The 19,752-nt window shown below is 43.7% G+C and overlaps 1 protein-coding gene across 5 annotated transcripts in view; it reads right to left on the minus strand.

Annotated features, from left to right (window-relative positions):
* myt1la (myelin transcription factor 1-like, a) overlaps nucleotides 1–19,752 on the minus strand; it is a 73,505-nt gene that overhangs the window by 48,118 nt on the left and 5,635 nt on the right. For 4 of the 5 annotated variants that reach the window (XM_086142970.1, XM_086142967.1, XM_086142969.1 and 1 more), the window contains exons 2-5: nucleotides 9,007–9,109; nucleotides 7,189–7,243; nucleotides 6,725–6,758; nucleotides 2,420–2,482 (exon numbers count right to left, since the gene is read on the minus strand). In XM_086142970.1, the coding sequence (XP_085999096.1) occupies nucleotides 2,420–2,482; nucleotides 6,725–6,758; nucleotides 7,189–7,243 (152 nt within the window). In that variant the 5' untranslated portion in view covers nucleotides 9,007–9,109. The remainder of the gene's footprint in view (nucleotides 1–2,419; nucleotides 2,483–6,724; nucleotides 6,759–7,188; nucleotides 7,244–9,006; nucleotides 9,110–19,752) is intronic. The other variant, XM_086142968.1, reaches the window with a different exon arrangement.

Raw genomic sequence — 19,752 nt, forward strand, 5'->3', positions numbered from 1 at the left:
GGGCCCCGGAATGCTATTTTTCTTTCCCAGAGCGAGGGGCTCGTCGTTCCGCTCCGACGCTGCGACACCTGCTCTGACACTCGCCGGGTTGTCTTTTAAACTGCTTTACGAGCTCGACTTTTAACTCCTTTCGGATGATTTACACCGAGGTCTGGGGAGAACCTCTATGAACCAGCAGGGTGAAAATTTAACCCTCCAGTCGCGCCCATCATGACCGGATGCCGGCGAGACGGGGGAAGTGAGAAATCACGTAATTTAAGGGATTTTATGCCAAACAAATATTGAAAATACTTAAAAGATACAATTGTGGTAAACATCTTGAATGAGGTTTGAAAGGTGGGCTGACACTGTGGAATAAGGCTTTGTCTTTAAGATAATTCTTTGCAAATGACAGAAAATATAACATGAATGAAACAAACGTGTTTGTGCAAATTAACTAGATCCTATCATCGATCAAATAATGTATTTTTCCTCACGTGGGAATGAAATTACCTGAAAATAATAATAATATAAATCATCTGAACAATGCTAATAATAATGCTAACAATAACAATAATAATAATATTTATTACTATTATCATAGATAATAATAAAAATGCTAATAATAATAATAATGCTATTATTATTATTATTATTGTTGTTGTTGTTGTTGTTGTTGTTGTTGATATTATTGTTAATATGATTAATAACAATATGATACAATTATACAATTATATATAGATTATATATAAATACAATTATAATAATAATTGTACTACTTGTTATCACTACTACTACTACTACTGCTACTTTTTCTTTTTCTACTACTACTGCTAATAATAATAATAATAATAATAATACTAAGCAAAAATAAGCAATCATCAGCAAGAAACGACTTGGAACAGACTGAGAAATTCACTGAAAAATTACCCCCAAAATTTTGAAACACAATTGCCGGGAAAAAATAAAATCGATGAGCAGCAACCAACTAAAAAGTCACAAAAAACGAATGTCGAAAAATCAATAAGAAATCACCGAAAAATTCAGACGTATTTGTCAAAAAAAGGCAGAGTGACTTCATTGTTGTCTGGTTCTAAGAGACATGTCGCAGAACTACGTATGTATATTTATTTAATATAATATGCTTTCTCTCTCTCAGAATAATGAACCGGCTTTACAGGAGCCCCGTTTGCATCAGTAAACAAATGACTGTCCTCCTTTTTACGTACATTTGTCCTTTGCAATCAGCTAAAATCGAGGGCGTTCCGAGATGCGCCATCATTCCTGCAACCTCTAGAGCATTGCTGTTGTCTAGGTTTGTCTCCTGGCAGCCGCTGTCCAATAATCTCACCCTGCACCTGCAGGTTCAATCCAGAAATAAAAATTTTCACACCGACACGAAGGGGGGCGGTGGGAGGAGGACGTGCGTCACCCGGCTCCCTCCCGCTTCCCCGCCAATTCGACCGTCTTCAAAGGGAGTCGGGGGCGCCAGTCCTCGGTCCTCCGGGGTCTGATGAGGCGGCGGGACGGAGGAAAGCCCGGGGAATTTGCCGCCCTGCTCTCGGCCTGATTGGTTTTCTATTAGAGGGGCCGGCGCCGGCGCCGGCGGCAGGGCGGATTTACCAAACCGGAGGCTGCGACCCGTCCGCTGAGGTGGTCTGAACTCCCGGTGGGGAGATTATTTATTGTTACAGCTGAATGAGACACTTAGAGCCCGCAGGTAAAAAGCCCGACTTTTAGAGCGACTTTAGGGAGGGGCAACTCGGGAGGGTCTTTCCGGACCTGTTTCGTCGAGCCGAATCGGGAAAAGGAAGAGCGTCTCGAGTCCATTTAAATTGAAATAATTAAAATAAAATTTATGAACTAACGTACTGACAACAAATTGGCAACCGGTTCGGTTTTATTTTGCAAATTTCAGGTGATTTTTCAGCCTCTTTCAGGCAATTAAATGTGCGGTTTTGCTTCATTTATTGCTGATTTTTCAAAAGAAAATCATTAAGTTTCAGGAAATTCTTTATTTAGTTTAATGCAGGATTTGGGGGGGGGAGAGTCGCTGCAAAGCTTTTTTTTGCTGATTTTATATATCACCCGTTTTATTTCAAGGCCATAACGTGGTCCATTCTGGATGACGACTCCCGGTGATTTCTCAGCCGATTTCAGGCAAATGTCTTGTGAAAACAATTAAAAAAAAAAAAAATGTGTTGTTTTTTTTTTTAAAAAAAAAAACAGTTTGCAGCAGCAACACAAAAAAAAACAATTTAGCGGTCCGTGACCCGCTTCCCGAGGGCCTCATGCATTCTTGATTGGCGGTGCGCAGCATCACCTTCCGTACGTCTCACATCGGGCTAAAGATAGAAACTTCCCTCACGCTTCCGACAAAGTGTCCCCTCAGAGACGCCTCTCATGTTTAATGTATAAGACAAGCCTCATGGCTTCATACCTGCGGTGTCTGGCGTACTTCCCGCTGACGTGGCCGCTGCCGTCACAGCCCGGGGTCGGACAGCTGGGGAGGAGACACACAGGACCGCAGCCACGTTACAACAGCTCTGCCGTTTCCTCTTGATAAATACAAAACCAGCGATCTTTTATTTAGAGCCGACCGTTAATTTGACGCCACTCTCACCATGGCCTCATCGTGGCCTTATCGTCGTTGATGTTTTGACTTGTACCGAAACGGCGTTAGCCTTGAATGCAACATTCCGAAAAAAAAAAAAAAAAAGTCCATCTCCATCAGTGAGGAAGTTGCCATTAGAAACAGCTGAGATCTCAGACTTGTTTTTTTTTTTTTTTTTTTTTTTAAAAAATGTCAACCTTGCCCCCAGAAACCAGAAAAAAGTGAAAAGAAAAAAAGAAAATGTGGAGTTCCTCAAGGTAGTGTCCTAGGCCCTCTCCTATTCAAAAATGACACCGTTTCTTGTGAAAATGATGCGAGTAACATTGTGGTTTCACCGTATAACCGTTCATTCTTTCAGTCGCACATCATCTACGGCGCTTATCTTGCAGTCAGGGTCGAGGGGAGGCAACATAATAACAGACCATTCACCCTCTCATTCACACGTCGGGGCAATGTAGGGTCTCCGGTGAAGATACTGCGTGTTTTTGGGCTTTGGGGCAAAAAAAAAAAAAAAGAGAGAGAAAAATAAATAAAAAATTAAAGGGTCATTTTTAAAAATTGAATATATTTAGCAATGCTGCTTTGGAAGTGGACAAAAAAAAAATGTGCATTTCTTTTCGGTGGGTTGAAGAACGAAACAGCGAGCGTATCGCGTTCTATCACCGCGCCGTGTCTCTGTTTGTCAAAGGAAAGGTTTTACAAGCCTTTAACTCGTCTACAAAGCAGTGAACGGTCACGGGCGTAATTACATCTCTGATTTAATTGCGTGTTATAAAGCATCCAGACCCCCTCGGGTCCACCGGGACAGGAGACAGACCAAACCGTCCGGCACATTAAAAGGTAAGTTCTCTTTAAACACCGGCAAATCATTTGCCTGCTTTGGCTTTTGCTTCTTTTATTTTATCGCCACTGTCCAGTTCTAAAATCTTTTTAATGCACTTCCTATTGTTACAGTTAACTTATAGTTTATGTTTAGTTTTGAATTTTTTTTTTTTTTTTTTTTTGTGTATTTTTTTCGCACACCTCTTTTTCTCTGTCGGTGTAAATAGAGCGTAAATACATGCAGTAGGTTTGTCGGATTCGACAATTCCTAAGACGCGTGAATGAACGAGTGAAGGGTTTGAATGAGAGTGTTGTATGTGCACGATAATCGCGACGTACCAGTCGATCGCAAAGGCAACTCGGGTCGAAAATAAACCCCGCGGCACACAGGAGACCGCGCGTCGTAAAAACAACTTAACTGTAAACCACAGAATTCACTACGGTACAGGTACTACTGGGTCCTGGGTGGATCACATGCCATTAAAAATACCTGTTAGCCTATCATCCATCCCATCGCGACACTGTTACTAAGCAACCCTGACTGATTCCATTCATTGAGAGATGTCGTCAAAGTAAGGTAATAACCAAAAATGTACAGCGTTGTATCGCGCCATTCATTTTCAAGCCGTTATGGAAGGGAAACAATATATATTATAAATATTAAATATACGCTGAATTTTTATTGCTGATCATTTTAACTTGGTCATTTTAAAAGTAGCTCGCAAGGCAAAAAAAAAAAAGTCTATATGAATGAGAGGGTGAATGTTGTATGACTTGATATGACGTGTCGGTGAGTACGGGAATATTGTATGTTTCTGCATGTGATCGACTGGCGACCGATCGACTGAGTTTTTTCGGCCGATTCATCGACGGCTTACGGTCGCAGGAAAATAGTATTGGAGATTTAAAAAAACTGAAATTAGAATAAAAATTTACAAAAAAAAAAAATTGAATTCGATCCGGGGGACATTTTCAAAAATCTAATTAAAGACAAGCTGAATCATGCTATTATTTATTCCCTATTCAGACATATCATATCCAAAAAAAGCTCCATTTGAAATTCCTTGAAAACTCCAGACAAACAAAAGGTTTCCCTCGATAATACTTCTTAACTTGACTCTGTCCAAAACGATATTAACAAAAAAAACATTGTCAAACAACCGCACGTGATTTTCAGAGGGATATATGCATATTTATATATATATCTATATGAATATAAATGACCGGAAATAGATTTTTCGGGGGGCAGCTAGAAAGATAATTCAGTCGTCCAGTCCGGAAGTCCGGCTCGAGCTGTAAACAGAAACGTCACTGCAAAAAGGAAACTGGGAACAGGATTTTTTAGAAGTAAAGCGATCCGCTCGGCGAAAAGTTGAGCACGTCGAGATTCTGCCATTTCAAGTTGAAAGCGCGGCTCGGCCTCCAGCTGGGCTGACAGACGTGACACGTTTATTAGTAATTTAAGTCGTGAAAGAGTTTAAATATAATTTCCTCTTCGCGACGAACCACAATGACAAATTAATTTTCCCGCAGATTAGTCAGATTAGGCGGCAACCGAGACGGAGGGGAATACTAAAACGGGATGGCGGCGACACGCTGACAGCGTTTACGGTCATTTCTACCGCCGAGCCTGAACGGCGTCGCGCTGAACTTGGGAATCGTCGGCGAAGACGGGACACATTGTTTACAGTAGAAGCCCCTGACCTGCGTCAAACCGGGTTCAGGCATAATCTGCTGCGCAAACCAATATTTGTCAGTCTCGCTAAATGAGATTAAGCCAAGCAGAAACACACAGGTTGCCGTGGACGATCGGCATCCTCCTGTCAGCGGCGGCTCACCCAGCCGCGCGCCGAGCGCGGAGATGAAGAAGTAATTAATGGCTGGTGGGATTTTAAAAAGCGGACCCGCTCCCGTTCTGCTCAGCTGAACGCCATGTTAGCGCCGCCGAGGTGGCGGCGATGTCTCGCGAATTACGACGTTTATCTGCTTTGCCTTCACCTGGAATGTCTTGACACAACTCGCGGTGTTCCATCCCGTCAGCGAACTATTGCTTTTTCTTTTCCTGTTTGATTCATTCATTTTTCATCATCTGTGCCGCTTATCCTGCGCTCAGGTTAGCAGAGGGTCAAACGCAAGCGTCGCCGGTCCGTCACGCAACACATGTAGACATATTCACTCTTGTTCATATGTAGAAAAAAAAATAATTGTTCACTCTGTCGTTCATTTACAGAGGCATCACTTCATATTTAGATATACAACAATTCACTGTGTCGCTCACATTTTCTTCTAAACATACAACTATTCACTCTTTCATTCATATATAGGAACAAATCATTCGCTCTGTCACTCAGACGTCATGTAGACATGCAACCGTTCACTCTGTCATTTATTTATTAAGAAATACTATATTCACTCTCTCATTGACACGTCATATTCAGACATACAGCCATGTCATTTAAAAGTCGTCATGACAAACAACATTCACCCTCTCATGCATACATAGAAATACAAAACAATTCACTCTGTCACTCAGACGTCATATAAAAATATAACCGTTCGCTCTCTCATTCACATATAGAGATCCAACCCTTCACTCTCACTCATATATAGACAAACAATTATTCATTCTCTCATTCACATACAGACATACATTCATTAACGGAGACAAACAACCATTCACCCTTTCATTCATATAGAGACAAACAGCCATTCATTCTCTCATTCACAAATGATATGGAAACATACAACCGTTCACTCTTTCACAGATCCGCGCAATTCAGGGTCTCCGATGAACCTCCTGTATGTTTTTGGACCGTGGGGGGAAACCGGAGATCCCAGAGGAAACCCAGGCAGACATGTGGGAGAACATGCAGACGCCCCGCAGAAAGATACCAGGGACCTCGTCGCTGTGAGGCAGAAGCTCGAACCACGGTTGTGTTTCACCATCTTTTCCAAATCCTGGACATTTCAGCTATAAATTCGTCTTGTGCTCTTTCGAGACGAGTGTTGGTTAGGTTACAGGTTTACCACCGGACACTGGAAAAAGAAGCAACTCCCATCGACCGATCTTCCGGAGGACTTTTAGACGCGCTATAATCATTTTCAGAGGCAGCGGCGGGAACGTTCGTGGTAAATAAAATAAAGACGGGTTCCACCGTACGGCTTATACGTCTCCGGAAATCGGAAATGCGTTCCGTGAACCGGATCTGCTCGTTTTTTCTTCGTTTTTTTTTTTTTTACCGCCAATGCGAGAAAAGCAATAAAATGAAGAACGTGCTCCGGAAAGTGAACACGCAGAGATCTACGTACCTGAAGAGCTCCTGTGTTACTGCATCCACGGCAGCTTCAGATACAGAGAAGAATCATCAATGTCATATCTTAATGCAGGCGCTAATCAATAATCAGTGCTTCTGCTGTGTTGGGGGTTCAGATTAGCTCTGAATTACGTTCGAGCCGTGAGTGTTTGTAGTTCATAATGTGGACATGTTGACAAGCAGTCTGGATTCTTCACGCTCCAATTAGGAAGAAATTTACAATTTCACATATGGACTGGATTTTTCTTTGGATCTAATTAATGTTTGTTTTTGGTATTTTCTTTTTGTTTCAGTTCAGTCACTGTAAAGAGCGCAGTTACGGCTCTCTGGGTTTGTTTGCCCGACATAACCGCCCAGAGGTGTCACCGAAACTGTCGCTAAATGGCGAGATGCGACGAGGAGGACTCTGACTGAGACGAAGAACAGCAGAGAGGCTCTGAAATGAAAAAACCCTCGTACCTCTGACTCCTTTGGATCGAGTTCGATGACGCTTTTCCACGGCATTCACCTCCATCTGGAGAGGAAACGACACAAACCGACGTACAGAGACTGTAAAATGGCTGCGAGACAAACAAACCCACCCAAGACTCGACTCTCTAAAAAAGAAATGACAAATATTTCACCACCGTGAAACCGTAAAACAAATGAGCGGGGCTAAGCTACCAAAACAGCTCTCTGTGGTGTTAGCCTTAGCACCAGCTAGCTTTCGCTTGGCCACCATTTTGAACAAAGGATGCTGTGCCTGACTGAGGTCATGGTAGACCAGGTTTACAGGAAGTTCTGTCACACCATTTTTGGAATTCAGGGTTTAATCTAAACTCCGTTAGCTCCTTCGTACATGTAGCAGCCTGAAACCCAGCAGGAGTCACCATTAAGGGCTCATTTATGCTCTAAAGCGGAGCCTTCTGTCGTCCTCCGCGAGTCTAATTCTGTACATTTTCAGGGAGCTTGCAGATGCGTGGCCAAAAACAGCAAATGGAGCAACACCACCAGGAGTCCTGGGGGGGGAGCGTTGCACAGTATGCTCAAGTGCGACCAAACGACAAAGACCAAAGAAGAAGAAAACACGGTATTATCAGTGAGAAGAATTTCCATCCGCTAATGGCCGCCGACGTCAACCGCGCCGCCTGGTTTTGCGTCTCTTTCCGAGAATGTACATCATCACCAGCTTCCTCCCGGCGTCGCCATGTTTGTTACCGTCCGAAACCACCGTCTGGTGGATGTATAGCTTAGCAGTCATAGCAACGTGCAGCGTGCGTGGGAAGTAGGTGGGTAGTGAGATTTGAGAACGTTCGAAATGGTCGTACGTGGTTACGAGCATACGTGAGCCTTGACTCTAGCTAGTTAGCGAGCATTCTTTGCGTGGTAGTGCCAAAAAGGAAGTTTATGCGTTTCATAAACTTCATTTATCCGGGCTTGGGCGAATTTAATGACCTCTACACAATGAGATAGTTCTTTGCGCTCCCAAGGCTGTAAGAACAGAGTTCTTTCTGCCCATGACATTTCAGACTTCGCGAGACGCTCGGGTGCAGAAGTCCTGGGAAGTTCTAAAAAGGCGCCACCCACATGGGCACAAACAATAAGCATCGGAGGAATCTGACAGAAACAACAACGGTGCGGCGACGGCACAGTTACAATGGCAGAGTGAGTCGTGCTGCCGTTCGCGTCACGGTGTTTAATTTGACCGTCGAGCCGCAGGATTGATTTGCTGCTGCAATCAATTTGTCACGAAAGTATCGCCGTCTCTGTGCACAACAATTGGCCACCTCTTGTCAAGAGTTACTGGCCATTCTGTTTCTTTATACGCTTTACTATTTGTGTTAGACAGATATTCACATGTCCTCCTTTCCTGTTTTCATGACGTACGACCCGGTGAATGGTAACACTTCAAATTTTCGATCATACAATAGTTTCCCGACACGCTCGGAGTAAGAGGTTCTGCCCAGATAATGTGAACCAGGACAACATCAGGAAGTGTTTTGAAAACCACCCTAATCTTTAGGTTTGTCTGACAAAGGTACTCGGTTGGTCCAATCAGAAAAACAGACTTGGTTGGATTTAATTACCAGAACGTGTTGTATAGTTGAAACTAAACCTCCACTTCCTACCCAAACCTTGGGTACGCTAAATAATACGCTAGGCTATTTCGTCAGAAGTACCAAGTTAAGTTTGGCGATATTAGCATATTAGCTTTGAAAGCACCCGGTAGGATCGTCGCTGTCACGTGACCGCCTGTCCAATCCCGGCCGCCAAACTGTACAATTCTAGTTGACATACCTGGTCAGAGCTTGTCGATGCACCGCCTCAATCTGCTGCTGGACTAGAACCTGAAGAGTCTTCACCAAACACGCTTTCAGAGCTCCTCTTCCACAGTCATGATCTGAAACAAGAAAAAAAAGGTCTTAGTTCTCCGACACTTCAAAGCAGGTTTTTCTGTTTCACAGCACAACTTCAGAACAACTTGCCTGAAGCTGCAGGAGCAGATTCAGTGTCCCAGCTCGCCAAGCAGAGGCAACAAATCCCCCTAATCTCTGCTTCTCATTTCTTGAAGAAAACAGCAAAGCCAGACTTAACAGCTAAGCAGGTTTTCTGAGAGTAGAAACGTCACAGGTTTGATTCCCACAACAGCTGGCGAGTCTGTCGGCAGCTGATTGTTCTGCAGAAGTTTCACTTCACCGGACGTTGAACCCGGACACGGCATCGCATAGTGACCGGTCTCAGCTTTATATAAATCTTTCACGCGCGCGCTCGTACACTAATGGTGGCAAACACGCCGCCGGGAGCGACTCGGGATGCTTTTGCATGCAGACGGGAGGAGCCAAGAATCAACTAGCCGACCTTCCCAATGGAGGAACGCCTACGCTAACAACCCAACAACAGGCTGATAGACATGTTCTTAAGATTATTATCTATCTATCTATATATTTTCTTTCAGGCTATTTTATCATATTTAGGATTTTCTTGTCAATTTGGGTATGATGCTTTGCCAGTTTTGGGCGTTTGTTTATTCCGGGGTAAAACTCTTGGTTCATTTATAGGTCATTTTTTTCCTCTCGAAATTCTATGACAACAAAATGCCATTTCTATTTTTGTTTGTTTTCTTTTCTGCTCGTCTCTGCCACGGCATCCATTTTAAAAATGCTTTGTTTTGGTGGCGGCACAGTGGTAGGCGCCTTCCGCCTCGCAGCGAGAAGAACCCCGGGTTGATTCCCACAGGGGGCCTTTCTTTGTGGAGTTTGCGTCTGCGTGGGTTTCCTCCGGGTTTCTCCGGTTCCCTCCCACAATTCGAAATCGAGCAGAAGGTTAATTATAGACCTCGAATTGCCGAGCGAGCGAGTGAGCTGTTGCGCGTCTCAGAATGACGCGTGAATGGTTGTACGTCTGTATGCAGCCCTGCGGTTTGACCGGCGACCGGTCCGGGGTAAACCCCGCCTCTCACCAGGATAAGTGGTAGATAACGAATTCATGTTTTGCGAAACAATTTCTGTTTCCTATCATCTTGTTGTGTGTTCCAAAAAATAAATTTTTCAGCATCGAAACCGCGCATCCTAAAGCCGGAGCCATCGGGCGAGGGGCGGGTTCACCCCGGACCGGGCGCCGCTTCATCGCGATGGCAAATATAGAAACATACAAGCATTGACTGGGTCATTCGCCATCACGTGGACGGTTCGTCCTCTCATTCGTACGTCTGGGAAATTTACAGTCTCCGATGAGGCGACTGCATTTTTTGGACTGCGGGAGGAAAACGGAGAACCCGGGGGAATCCCTCCCATGCAGGAAAGGGGCTTTCAAATCAAACCTTCTTGCTGTTCGGTCAAAGTTTCGTTATCTTAATGCGAACGTCATGTTTTCAAGAATAATCTGGTTTTGTTAAATGTCATCGTTTTCAGAACGTTGCGGTTTTGCAAAAGTGTTTTTATTCTTTTCTAATTTTCTTTTTTTTTCCGCTTTGTGTTTCGTGAGACCCCCTTTTTTGTTTCAAAAAATACCGTCACTCCTTTGTTTTCGGTACTATCTCGTTCGGCGAGACGTTTTTGCGTTTCGCCTCTCGGCACCATCACGTTTCATTGTTCACTTTAATTCCTGCCTGGCTCTTTATTCCAAACAAGGCAAAAAAAAAAAAAAAAAAAAAAAAACGCCAGGGAACCACAATCCAACACCCCATCGGCGTTTTCCGACGCCGTAAAGCGACGTCGGGACAAAACGACACGAGAGGACGGAACCCTGAAACGCAGAGGTGAGGATGAAGCTCCGAGAGCCTCCCTCTCAGCCGCACTGCAGCTTCGGCATTAATATAAATGTAAATTGTGGACAGCCTCAGCTGAACTCCCGGCCGTCTGCCATTATGTGTTCCATAGCATGCAGGGCCGAGTGCATCTGAGGCCAAGGCTCCACTGAGCGCGCTCCAACCTCACGCTCCCTGCCTCGGCCACCCGCGCCGAGAAACCCACCGCTTCCTATATGACTGACTGGGCTGCGGTCGCCGTGTGTGTGTGTGTGTGTGGGTGTGTGTGTTCTAACCTCAAGGTCTGCGCGAGTGCGCCTTCATCCCTGTGAGGTCCTGTTTCTTTTTGTCCGATCCTTTCAAATGTTTTTCGGAAAGGGAAGACGTTTGTCGGGTCTGTTTGACGATTTTGGCCTTTTCTTGGACGGTTTGAAGGGAGAAGCCTCTGTTGACAAGAGCCTTATATTTTTTTGAGTTTTGGACGCTTTCGGTGAAATGTTTCCCGACAGCAATGGATTGTCAAAGCATCTATGTTGAACGAAATAATAAAGTTTACCCATTTCGTTACTTGGGTTGATAGCAAAGAATTTGCGTTTGGCCGTTTGTGGAAACTGCTTTCCCTGAATGTTGTGTTTTTCACAGCTTAGATAGATTTTGACTGACAGGACACTTTCAAACAAAGGGCAACATTTTGGATTTTGCAGAAATCATCAGCAGCATGTTCTATGGCAATAGATTTGACCGGCAGTAGTCCGTTGCTGAGGGTTATATTGTTTTCTTACACTTGTTCTTTAAATGATTCCAAAGAATAAAAATGTTTTTCTGGTGTTTTGTGTCAAAAGGTTCATAAAGCCTAAACACTTCTGACTTTCTCTGCTCACTTCATGTTTAACCTTTGTCTACTAGAATGGAAAAAATAAAAAATAAAGACTTGAAATGCTGCTAACAAGAAATTCTAAACAGTTAACCCTTGCCATTCAATGGTTGTGACCCTCGAAAAAAAACAAAAGTCTATCCAATTTATCATTTTTTTGTCACTTTCTTCTCTTTCTCTGATGTAAATTCGTTGTGCTTTCGGGTCCCGTTGACCAACAGCAAACCTTCTATGAGCTCAGGGTTAATTGTTGTCGAATCTCGTCATGGAAACCGGACCGGAAGACGTTCCGCCTCTCGTCCGAGAGGACCCTGCCAAGAAATCTCGTTAAATTTCTTGATTTTTGTGTATGGGTGTTCTGGCCTTTGGTGTTTTTTTTGTTTGTTTTTTTTTAAATACCAGCGATGCAGGGTTTTATAATCTTCCGGTTCTTCTGGTGGTTTCTGTTTTGGAAAAGGTCCAATCAGGTTATCCGCAAGATCTTGGGTCTTTCCCAACGTACTGGATGTTCTGATGAGCCATATTTTGTGTTAAAGGGGGTGTTGGGCTTGACTTTTAGCAGAAGGGCCACTCCTTTGGAGACAGCAATTTCTGTGTTCTGTCCAATGAGGACAGCCGCTTTGAGAGAAGAGTCAAAGAAGTCATCTTCGTCGAACCGCAACGACCGTCGATGAACCAAGTGGAGACTCTTCATTTGTCATACCACACCCGATCGCACAGTGCAACCCTCACGGAGAGGCAAACAGCCAAATTCGGACCACGGTCGGACTCCTTGAGTTACGTTAGAAACGACGAGAAGAAGAAATGAAGAAAAGAAGAGGTGTCCAGTTGCCACGGCAAGCTACAACAAGGGGCCATACTTGTAGTTCCGCACTTTGGCCACTATAAAAGACTTGCATCCGCGACGCGCTCCCGCTTTATCGAGCTTTCTGAACACAACTGTGGATAACGTCCCTGAAGAATACTTGTAATTCCCCCAGAAGTGTCTCGCCTCTTTACTTTGATAGAAATAAAGGCCCATCAATTTGCAGACTGGGCAATGCAGGGGGTCGGATACAGAAGAACAGCGCGGTATCCTGTTGATTTTTAAATCTCTCTAGCATGTCGCTAGCTCAACCTGAGCGCAGCAGGCTGATGGATGTGACTCCGGGGGTCAGACAATGACCAGAGGGTCATCTCCGATGACGAGGAATCAAAAGTAAACCTTTTTTTTTTTTTTTTTCATCTGGGAAAGAAGCAATGAGACAAACTTGGGGAAAATCATGAAATCAGTAAGTCCAGGCAGACAAATTGGTCTGCTGCGGAAATGATCACGGTGGGATTTGAGCGGGCGGCGAAGATGGAACGAAATCATGTAGCAGCGCAGACGGATCGGGCGGAATCAAGGTGTAAAGCTCGGACAGCTGTTCACTGTAATGTTGCTATGGTTACAGGTTGGGAGAATTTACAATGGCGATTAAACTTGAGCCAAACTATGTGTGCGATACGGGGTGATTTAATGCGCACCTGCCAGCCAATCAGGCAAGAGCGTTCACTTTGCGCTGTGTCCAATAATGTTTTGGTTGCTTTCTTTTTTGTCGTGTGTGTGTGTGTGTGTGTGTGTGTGTGTGTGTGTGTGTGTGTGTGTCTGTGACACAGTGTCCCGTATGGCTGAGTTGGCGCTGTGTGTGAAGAGGAGCTTCCAGCTATTTAGTATTCAGCCCAACACTCCTGTCTGGTACAATATGATGCAGAGCTCCTATACTGATTCGCACACACACACACACACGCACACACACGCACACACACAACACCACACACACATTCAGAAATATCGAAATATACTCAGGTCACAATCTGTTATTCTGCCTTAAGGTCAGAACCAGCATAACAATGACACACAACAGTTATTATTGTAGGGCTCAACAATGAGTGTGTATGCATGTGTGTGTGCGTGCGCGTGTGCGCTAGACAAGTAAGCGGAGATATTTTTAAAAACAGCATGAGTAAGATGGAGTTTCCACTGTCGGCTGTTTGATCTAAACACCGTAATGGGGAGAGAGAAGCTACGCCTTTTGTGTATATTTAGGAACAAAGAGGGAATCTTCCGTGTTTAAAGTTGGCTTCACGTGTGTTCGTGTGACCTGTCAGCTCACTGCTAATGGAGCACGCAGCATCAGTGCTGTTGCTATGGCAACCTATACCTTAAGGACTGATTTAGTAATGAGAGACGAGTATCTTCTTTGGCCAAGTAGAGGCAACTCCCTGAGCATGAACAAAAACATCAACTCTTTCACCGCCGGGGCTTTTTAGTCTTTTAAATTTAAGTAATCACTTCGAGGTTTTAACGAAATACTACCCCCCCAACACACACACACACACACACACACACACACAAAGACGTGTATGCAAACACACACACAGGACAAATTGATGCTTTTTTTGTTCACAAAATAACGTGTTTTTTTTTCCATTCTGGATTTATTAGTGTTTGAGTCAAAGACAAATACCTATCGACATTTAGAAAAAATATATAAATAAAGAGAATGTAATCGGGGAGAGTTTGCGTTAAAGCCGGCACAACATTTCCTGGTAACGTTTATTTAAAAAAAAAAAAAATGATGGATATAAAATATGTGCATGTATATGTGTGTATATATCTATTTATGTATTTATTCATGTATATGTGTCCTTATACATACACACACACAGACATACACACACACGTAAATGCGTGTATGAATATACACACGAATAAAAGAGAAACTTGGACACAGTTACAATAAAGGGATGTGGGAATTGGTAAGGTCATAAGACATCCTTAAAAATATTGTCATAAAATTGTACTCTGAATTTATTTGAAACATATATTCGAAGGCCAGAACAACCATTCAGTTTGAGATTCAATTCAGTTTGGATGTCTGCTGCTGCGTTTTACAACTACGGAAATTAAACATCACCCTCTGGTGCTAATGTATATTTGTTCGTTATAAAAAAAAAAAAAAACACAAATGTCCTCACGAGTCCGATCACAATGGCGTGCAACGGTTGTATCGCTGCAGATTTCCGTCCGTCTTTTTACGTAAACCCAAGGCGTCCGGACACAAAAGAAACCGATCGATCGATCAATAAAACTTGCAAAACATCCTCAAAAAAGGACGGCAAGAGAGCACATCGGGAGGCCTCCGGAGGTCCAGTTGTCCCGGCGGTTAATCTGAGCTGCAGTCATCCAAGCTTTGCAAGACACAAACATCCACTATCTCCCTTCCGCTTCACGTCTTCTCGCGGCCTATTTTTGTCGGATGATCCAGAACAGCGCCTTTTTTTTTTTTGTAATGCAACAGAACAGAAATCTCGCCAGCGTTGGGTAAAGAGTTAACAGCCGTGCTCCTGGTCAGTGTCATTCTAATCTTCAGCCTCCAGGGTAAATAATGGCTTCGGTTTCAGGCCTGCAAAGTCTGCGACACACAAATGCAAACACAAACTCACAAACAACCCTCCCAGGCAAAAGCTTGTGAGCCCAAACACACACACATACACACACACACACACACACGTGTGTGCACACACAAGCGCAGTAGCCAGGTGATGTGTGTGTGTTTGCGGCAGCAGCGGCAGCAGCAGCAGCAGCAGCAGCAGCAGCAGCAGCAGCCTGGTGTTTTATTACAGCGGAGAACTTTTATCAAGCCTAACAAACAGAAACACCTGGTGTGTGATGAGACGCTACGGTGCACAAAACAAACAGCACACCTTAGCAGAGAAGCGTCGTTGCGGCATCAAAAATGTGTGTTTTTTCCTGCATCTAGCTAAGATTTGTGCTATTCTGGAAACAAACTGTCACCACACCCGCTCGGTTCGTCGACAAACCCTTGCAATATTTTTGACATTCTCGCCGGCGCCTTTGCGATTTCATGCTAATTATCGAACACGAGCCTGGTATCATGCTAATGAGCTAAGCTAAGACAGGGTGTTTTCTTTCTGCTGATTATCTGTTTATTATTGTCGGCAAGAAGAAAGAAAAAAAACATTGATCTAAACTCACCGCCAAGCTATTTCACCCCCGGAGGTACTTGGGATTTTTGTTTTTGCGGATTCTTATGAAGGATTTTGATCCAAAAGAGTCTTAGTCAGTCAAATAGTTAGCTTGATTTGCAAAAACTGAACATGTCTCTGCAGGGATCCAAGTGTTGGCATCAGGTGTGCGGTGCAATTATCACATTGTGGCTAATCACACACAGTAGTTCACATGTTACACACGTTCTCCATCTTTTATTGTTCGGAAGTATATCGGCACTGGACCGAGAATAATGAAGATACCGATGCAGCATCCAGTTGATAACTCACACTGTTAGCAACAACGTTATGTCGCAATTGATATTTTTGCGTTAGCATTAGTCACGGATCATTCATTCCCCGGTTTCCGACAAGTCTTGTACACATTTGAAACTGAATTAAATCATTAAAAAAAAAAAGAAAAGCTTAAAGTGTACTACTAAAAAACATAGTAAAATGTATCGATCACCTTTCTGAACAAAGATATATGCTGTCGGATGCTGAAAGGTGAAATGATGCATGACGAGGAAATGATCCTGATCAAATGTCATTTTTTTAGGCTCCTAAAAATTATTTCTTCCCACAGCAACATTAAAATCATAGTTATACATCAATACGTCAATTGTTGTATATTAACTTCACTGGACGGCCTGCCTGTTATCGTGTATTTTAACATAGCACAGGTACCTTGAATTGACCGACAGATCTGTTCACATCTTTCTCTACTAAAAGCTTCAGCAAATCCATCGAAATATAAAATATTAGCACGTTAGCCTGAGCGGTTGCAAAAAAAAAAAATGAAAAAAAATGGCAGAACGAGCCTTCAAAGTTCCAGCGTACAAAGTGTTCTGCAGCGCAGAGGCTGGTTTGAAGGCCCTGGCTCCCTCCTGAACACCAGCCCGGCTCCTGGTTTCCATGGAGACTGGACTGATCGGGTGATTAGCCGCATCAATTAACCGCTGACCAATCACAGAGGCAGCCGGAGCGGCAGCCGCTGACTGTGATCTTCACAGCTGAACTCAAACGTCTGAACGGCGAGAACAAAAAAAATCAATGAATCCCAGAGAGCGAAGACGGCCATTGACGTTCCGGTGGAAGGCGACGGTAATTTACAACCGAGGAACACGGGAATTCATGTCCAGTCGCACTGCCGCACTCTTTCGGTTCCTTTTCCGTGTGAAAATGGACTCCATTAAACATCTCGTTTTGCATTCGTTTGTTTTGTTTTTATCGTCATCTGTTCGATTGGAAAAAAAAAAAAAAAAAAAAAAAACATTTTATTGCTCCTTAATGCCGTGAACATAAAAAAAGGAAAATGAAGTTAAAAAAAAAAAAAAAAAAAAGAAAGACAGAGTGGCTTTTTTTTACTTATTTAACCACTGCGTTATCTTCACTTTCCGCATTATTTCTCGTTTGGATCTAGCAAACAAGCCAAGAGCGTCGGCTCTAAAACCTTCAAAGGCACACGCCTCTTGATTTAAGGTTATAAAAAAATTCACTTGAGTTTAAAACAAACTAATTTAAACGCAAAGCCCTGTTTCATGCCGTATATTTCCCGTTTTTCATCAAATGCTGCAGATCATATATAATGTCTGTTACGTCAGATTCATAAGGAAAGCGCCTGGTTTTCTCTTGCCGATTCATTTTTGGGCAAAAAATTGGGACATTTGAAGCTGATAAATTGCATAAAAAATAGCAAAATATCAGATTTAAAATGAGAAGTTAAACAAGAAAACCTATCAAGATTTGCTATTACCCAATTACCCACAACATTTTTCTAGACCTGGTGTGTATCCACTAAAGTAGACTTCAATCAAAAAATTGAATTCATCGCATTATTTTTTCTGTTAAAAGTAATTAGAAGTATTTTGACCCAAACACCATCGGTGGGTTAAAATGTTAAGAAATAAGAAATTTGATCTATAAATGCTCAGAGGTAGGTGTTTACTGCAGTCCTTTTCTCGATTCTCCAGTCGTCTCAAACAGAGGTGATGGACTGACACGCAGCGTCTCCCCAACGAAAACCCAGGAAATGTGAAGGGCAACACTGCTGAGCCTCACATCTGGACAAAAGCCCACCGCCGCCGCCTCCATGACCGGGTCGTCTGGGTCGAGTCACGCACTTCAGAAAAGATAACATCCCTCTCAGCCCTTAGCGTGTCTCCTGTCAGAGGACATTCACCTCATAACACCAGTTGGTCGGGAGCGAGAATCTGCACGCACTCTTTGAAAAGTCGGACTCTTTTCAACCAGCTGGCGTTGCAAGGAAGCGCCCGCTAACGGTCTACGCTTTAGCTAATTCAGACGTATATTGCATCGAGGTCAATATGTTGACACGCTTTAAAAACCCAAACTCTTAATCATTTCTTAATCCGCTTCTTCAATAGCTAGATGTGGTAACTTCGGCATCGGGTCGCGAAATCTTTCCAAAGTCACTTTTTCCACAACTTTCAATACTTCTACCGTCCAAATGAACACCGAAGGTGATAAATCACCGAAAACTGATATTAGCTTCTTAATTAGCTGCTCAACCACGATTCCAGGGGAAGGTCAGTTGAAGGTTTCCAATCCAGGAAATAGGATTTTCATGGGAACACACCAGTTCACCCTCAACGACGGCAACAACGGTCAAAAACAAGTAAAAGAACAAACACGAAACAGCTCCATTCGGCTAATCCGGCATAATCCCCAAAAGTGTGCGTCACTGCGTAACAATTCCATTGTCTGCAACATGTCTGCGGGAGTTTCTGAGTTTCAATCAACCACTAGTTGTTGTTTTATCTTGTTGTAGACTCAAGTTATCTGCAACTCTTTGACCCGGGTCAATCAGAGGATGAAAACAAAAGTCGGGAATAAAGTCCACAAAGCCTCGGGGTGCCTCAGGGATCGATGCTCAGCCTCGGTCTTTTTGGTTAATATCGTTTTGCTTCAAATCCAACCGCTTGCGCCCACTTGTATGCTTACGATATGACCTCGTCACCCTGGCAGATGTCATGTCAGCCACCCGGGCACTGCTCATATGCGTCACATAAACATCCCCGAACACCCTAAACACCTGGATTTCGGAGACGCTTCGTCCAAACGTCTTTTATCCCCGACCAGCAAAAGGATACGTCTACATTAACTTCACCGCAGAGGTCTCCGGTAAACGTCCACATCATTTTTAAAATCCGATCTATTACTTTTTATGCGTTTGGTGGCTCAGCCTCGGTCGATATTTCCAAGCTCCCTCACGCCACGGGACCATTGAGCAAAAGACGGTGAAACCAAAAGGCGACTGCTCTCGCGCCGTCGTGTTATACCGACTCTTCAATAAACCTCCAACTGCCCGTTAGGTCACAAGAGGCTCGGTTCACTCTTTTAGAAAATCTGCTTTTTTGTGAATACCCTTCCTATGTGTAGAAATAACCTTCCCCTAGGGTTATCGATCTTATCCTGTAACGCATGTTTAGACAGATGCGCTAAAAATTAAAGATTATTAGTATGCATGGCAGCTTTAGTCAATTATTTTATGTGCCTTTGACATTTAGAAACAATTCCAACAGCGACGGCCTTCTCAAGAAACTACGAGAACCCCGAAATATCCTTGCTCAGACGGTGCGATTAACCGAGCATTCATCAACTCGGGGAGAGGCTGCCGCATCTCGGCTTCTTATTTCACGTCCGGTTCGCGTCGGGGTTCATCGCGCTTGGAGAAAGTTTTTCGTTCCCCGCGTGCCTCGACACTTGAGTCACGGCGGAGAGCTTTCGACAGATGGAGCGGCGACAGAGCGCTGGCTTTGCAGCAGCTACACGGAAGATCCAGCTGGACCGGAGGTGTAGCGCAGTTACTTAGATTGCCTTTCCGTATGTCCTCGAACCGATTTGCATAATCTTCACCGGACGCCGGGAA

Source organism: Fistularia commersonii, chromosome 36, assembly GCF_037954325.1.
Source record: "Fistularia commersonii isolate RoL2024-O1a breed Wild chromosome 36, RoL_Fcom_v1.0, whole genome shotgun sequence".
Lineage (NCBI taxonomy): Eukaryota > Metazoa > Chordata > Actinopteri > Syngnathiformes > Fistulariidae > Fistularia > Fistularia commersonii.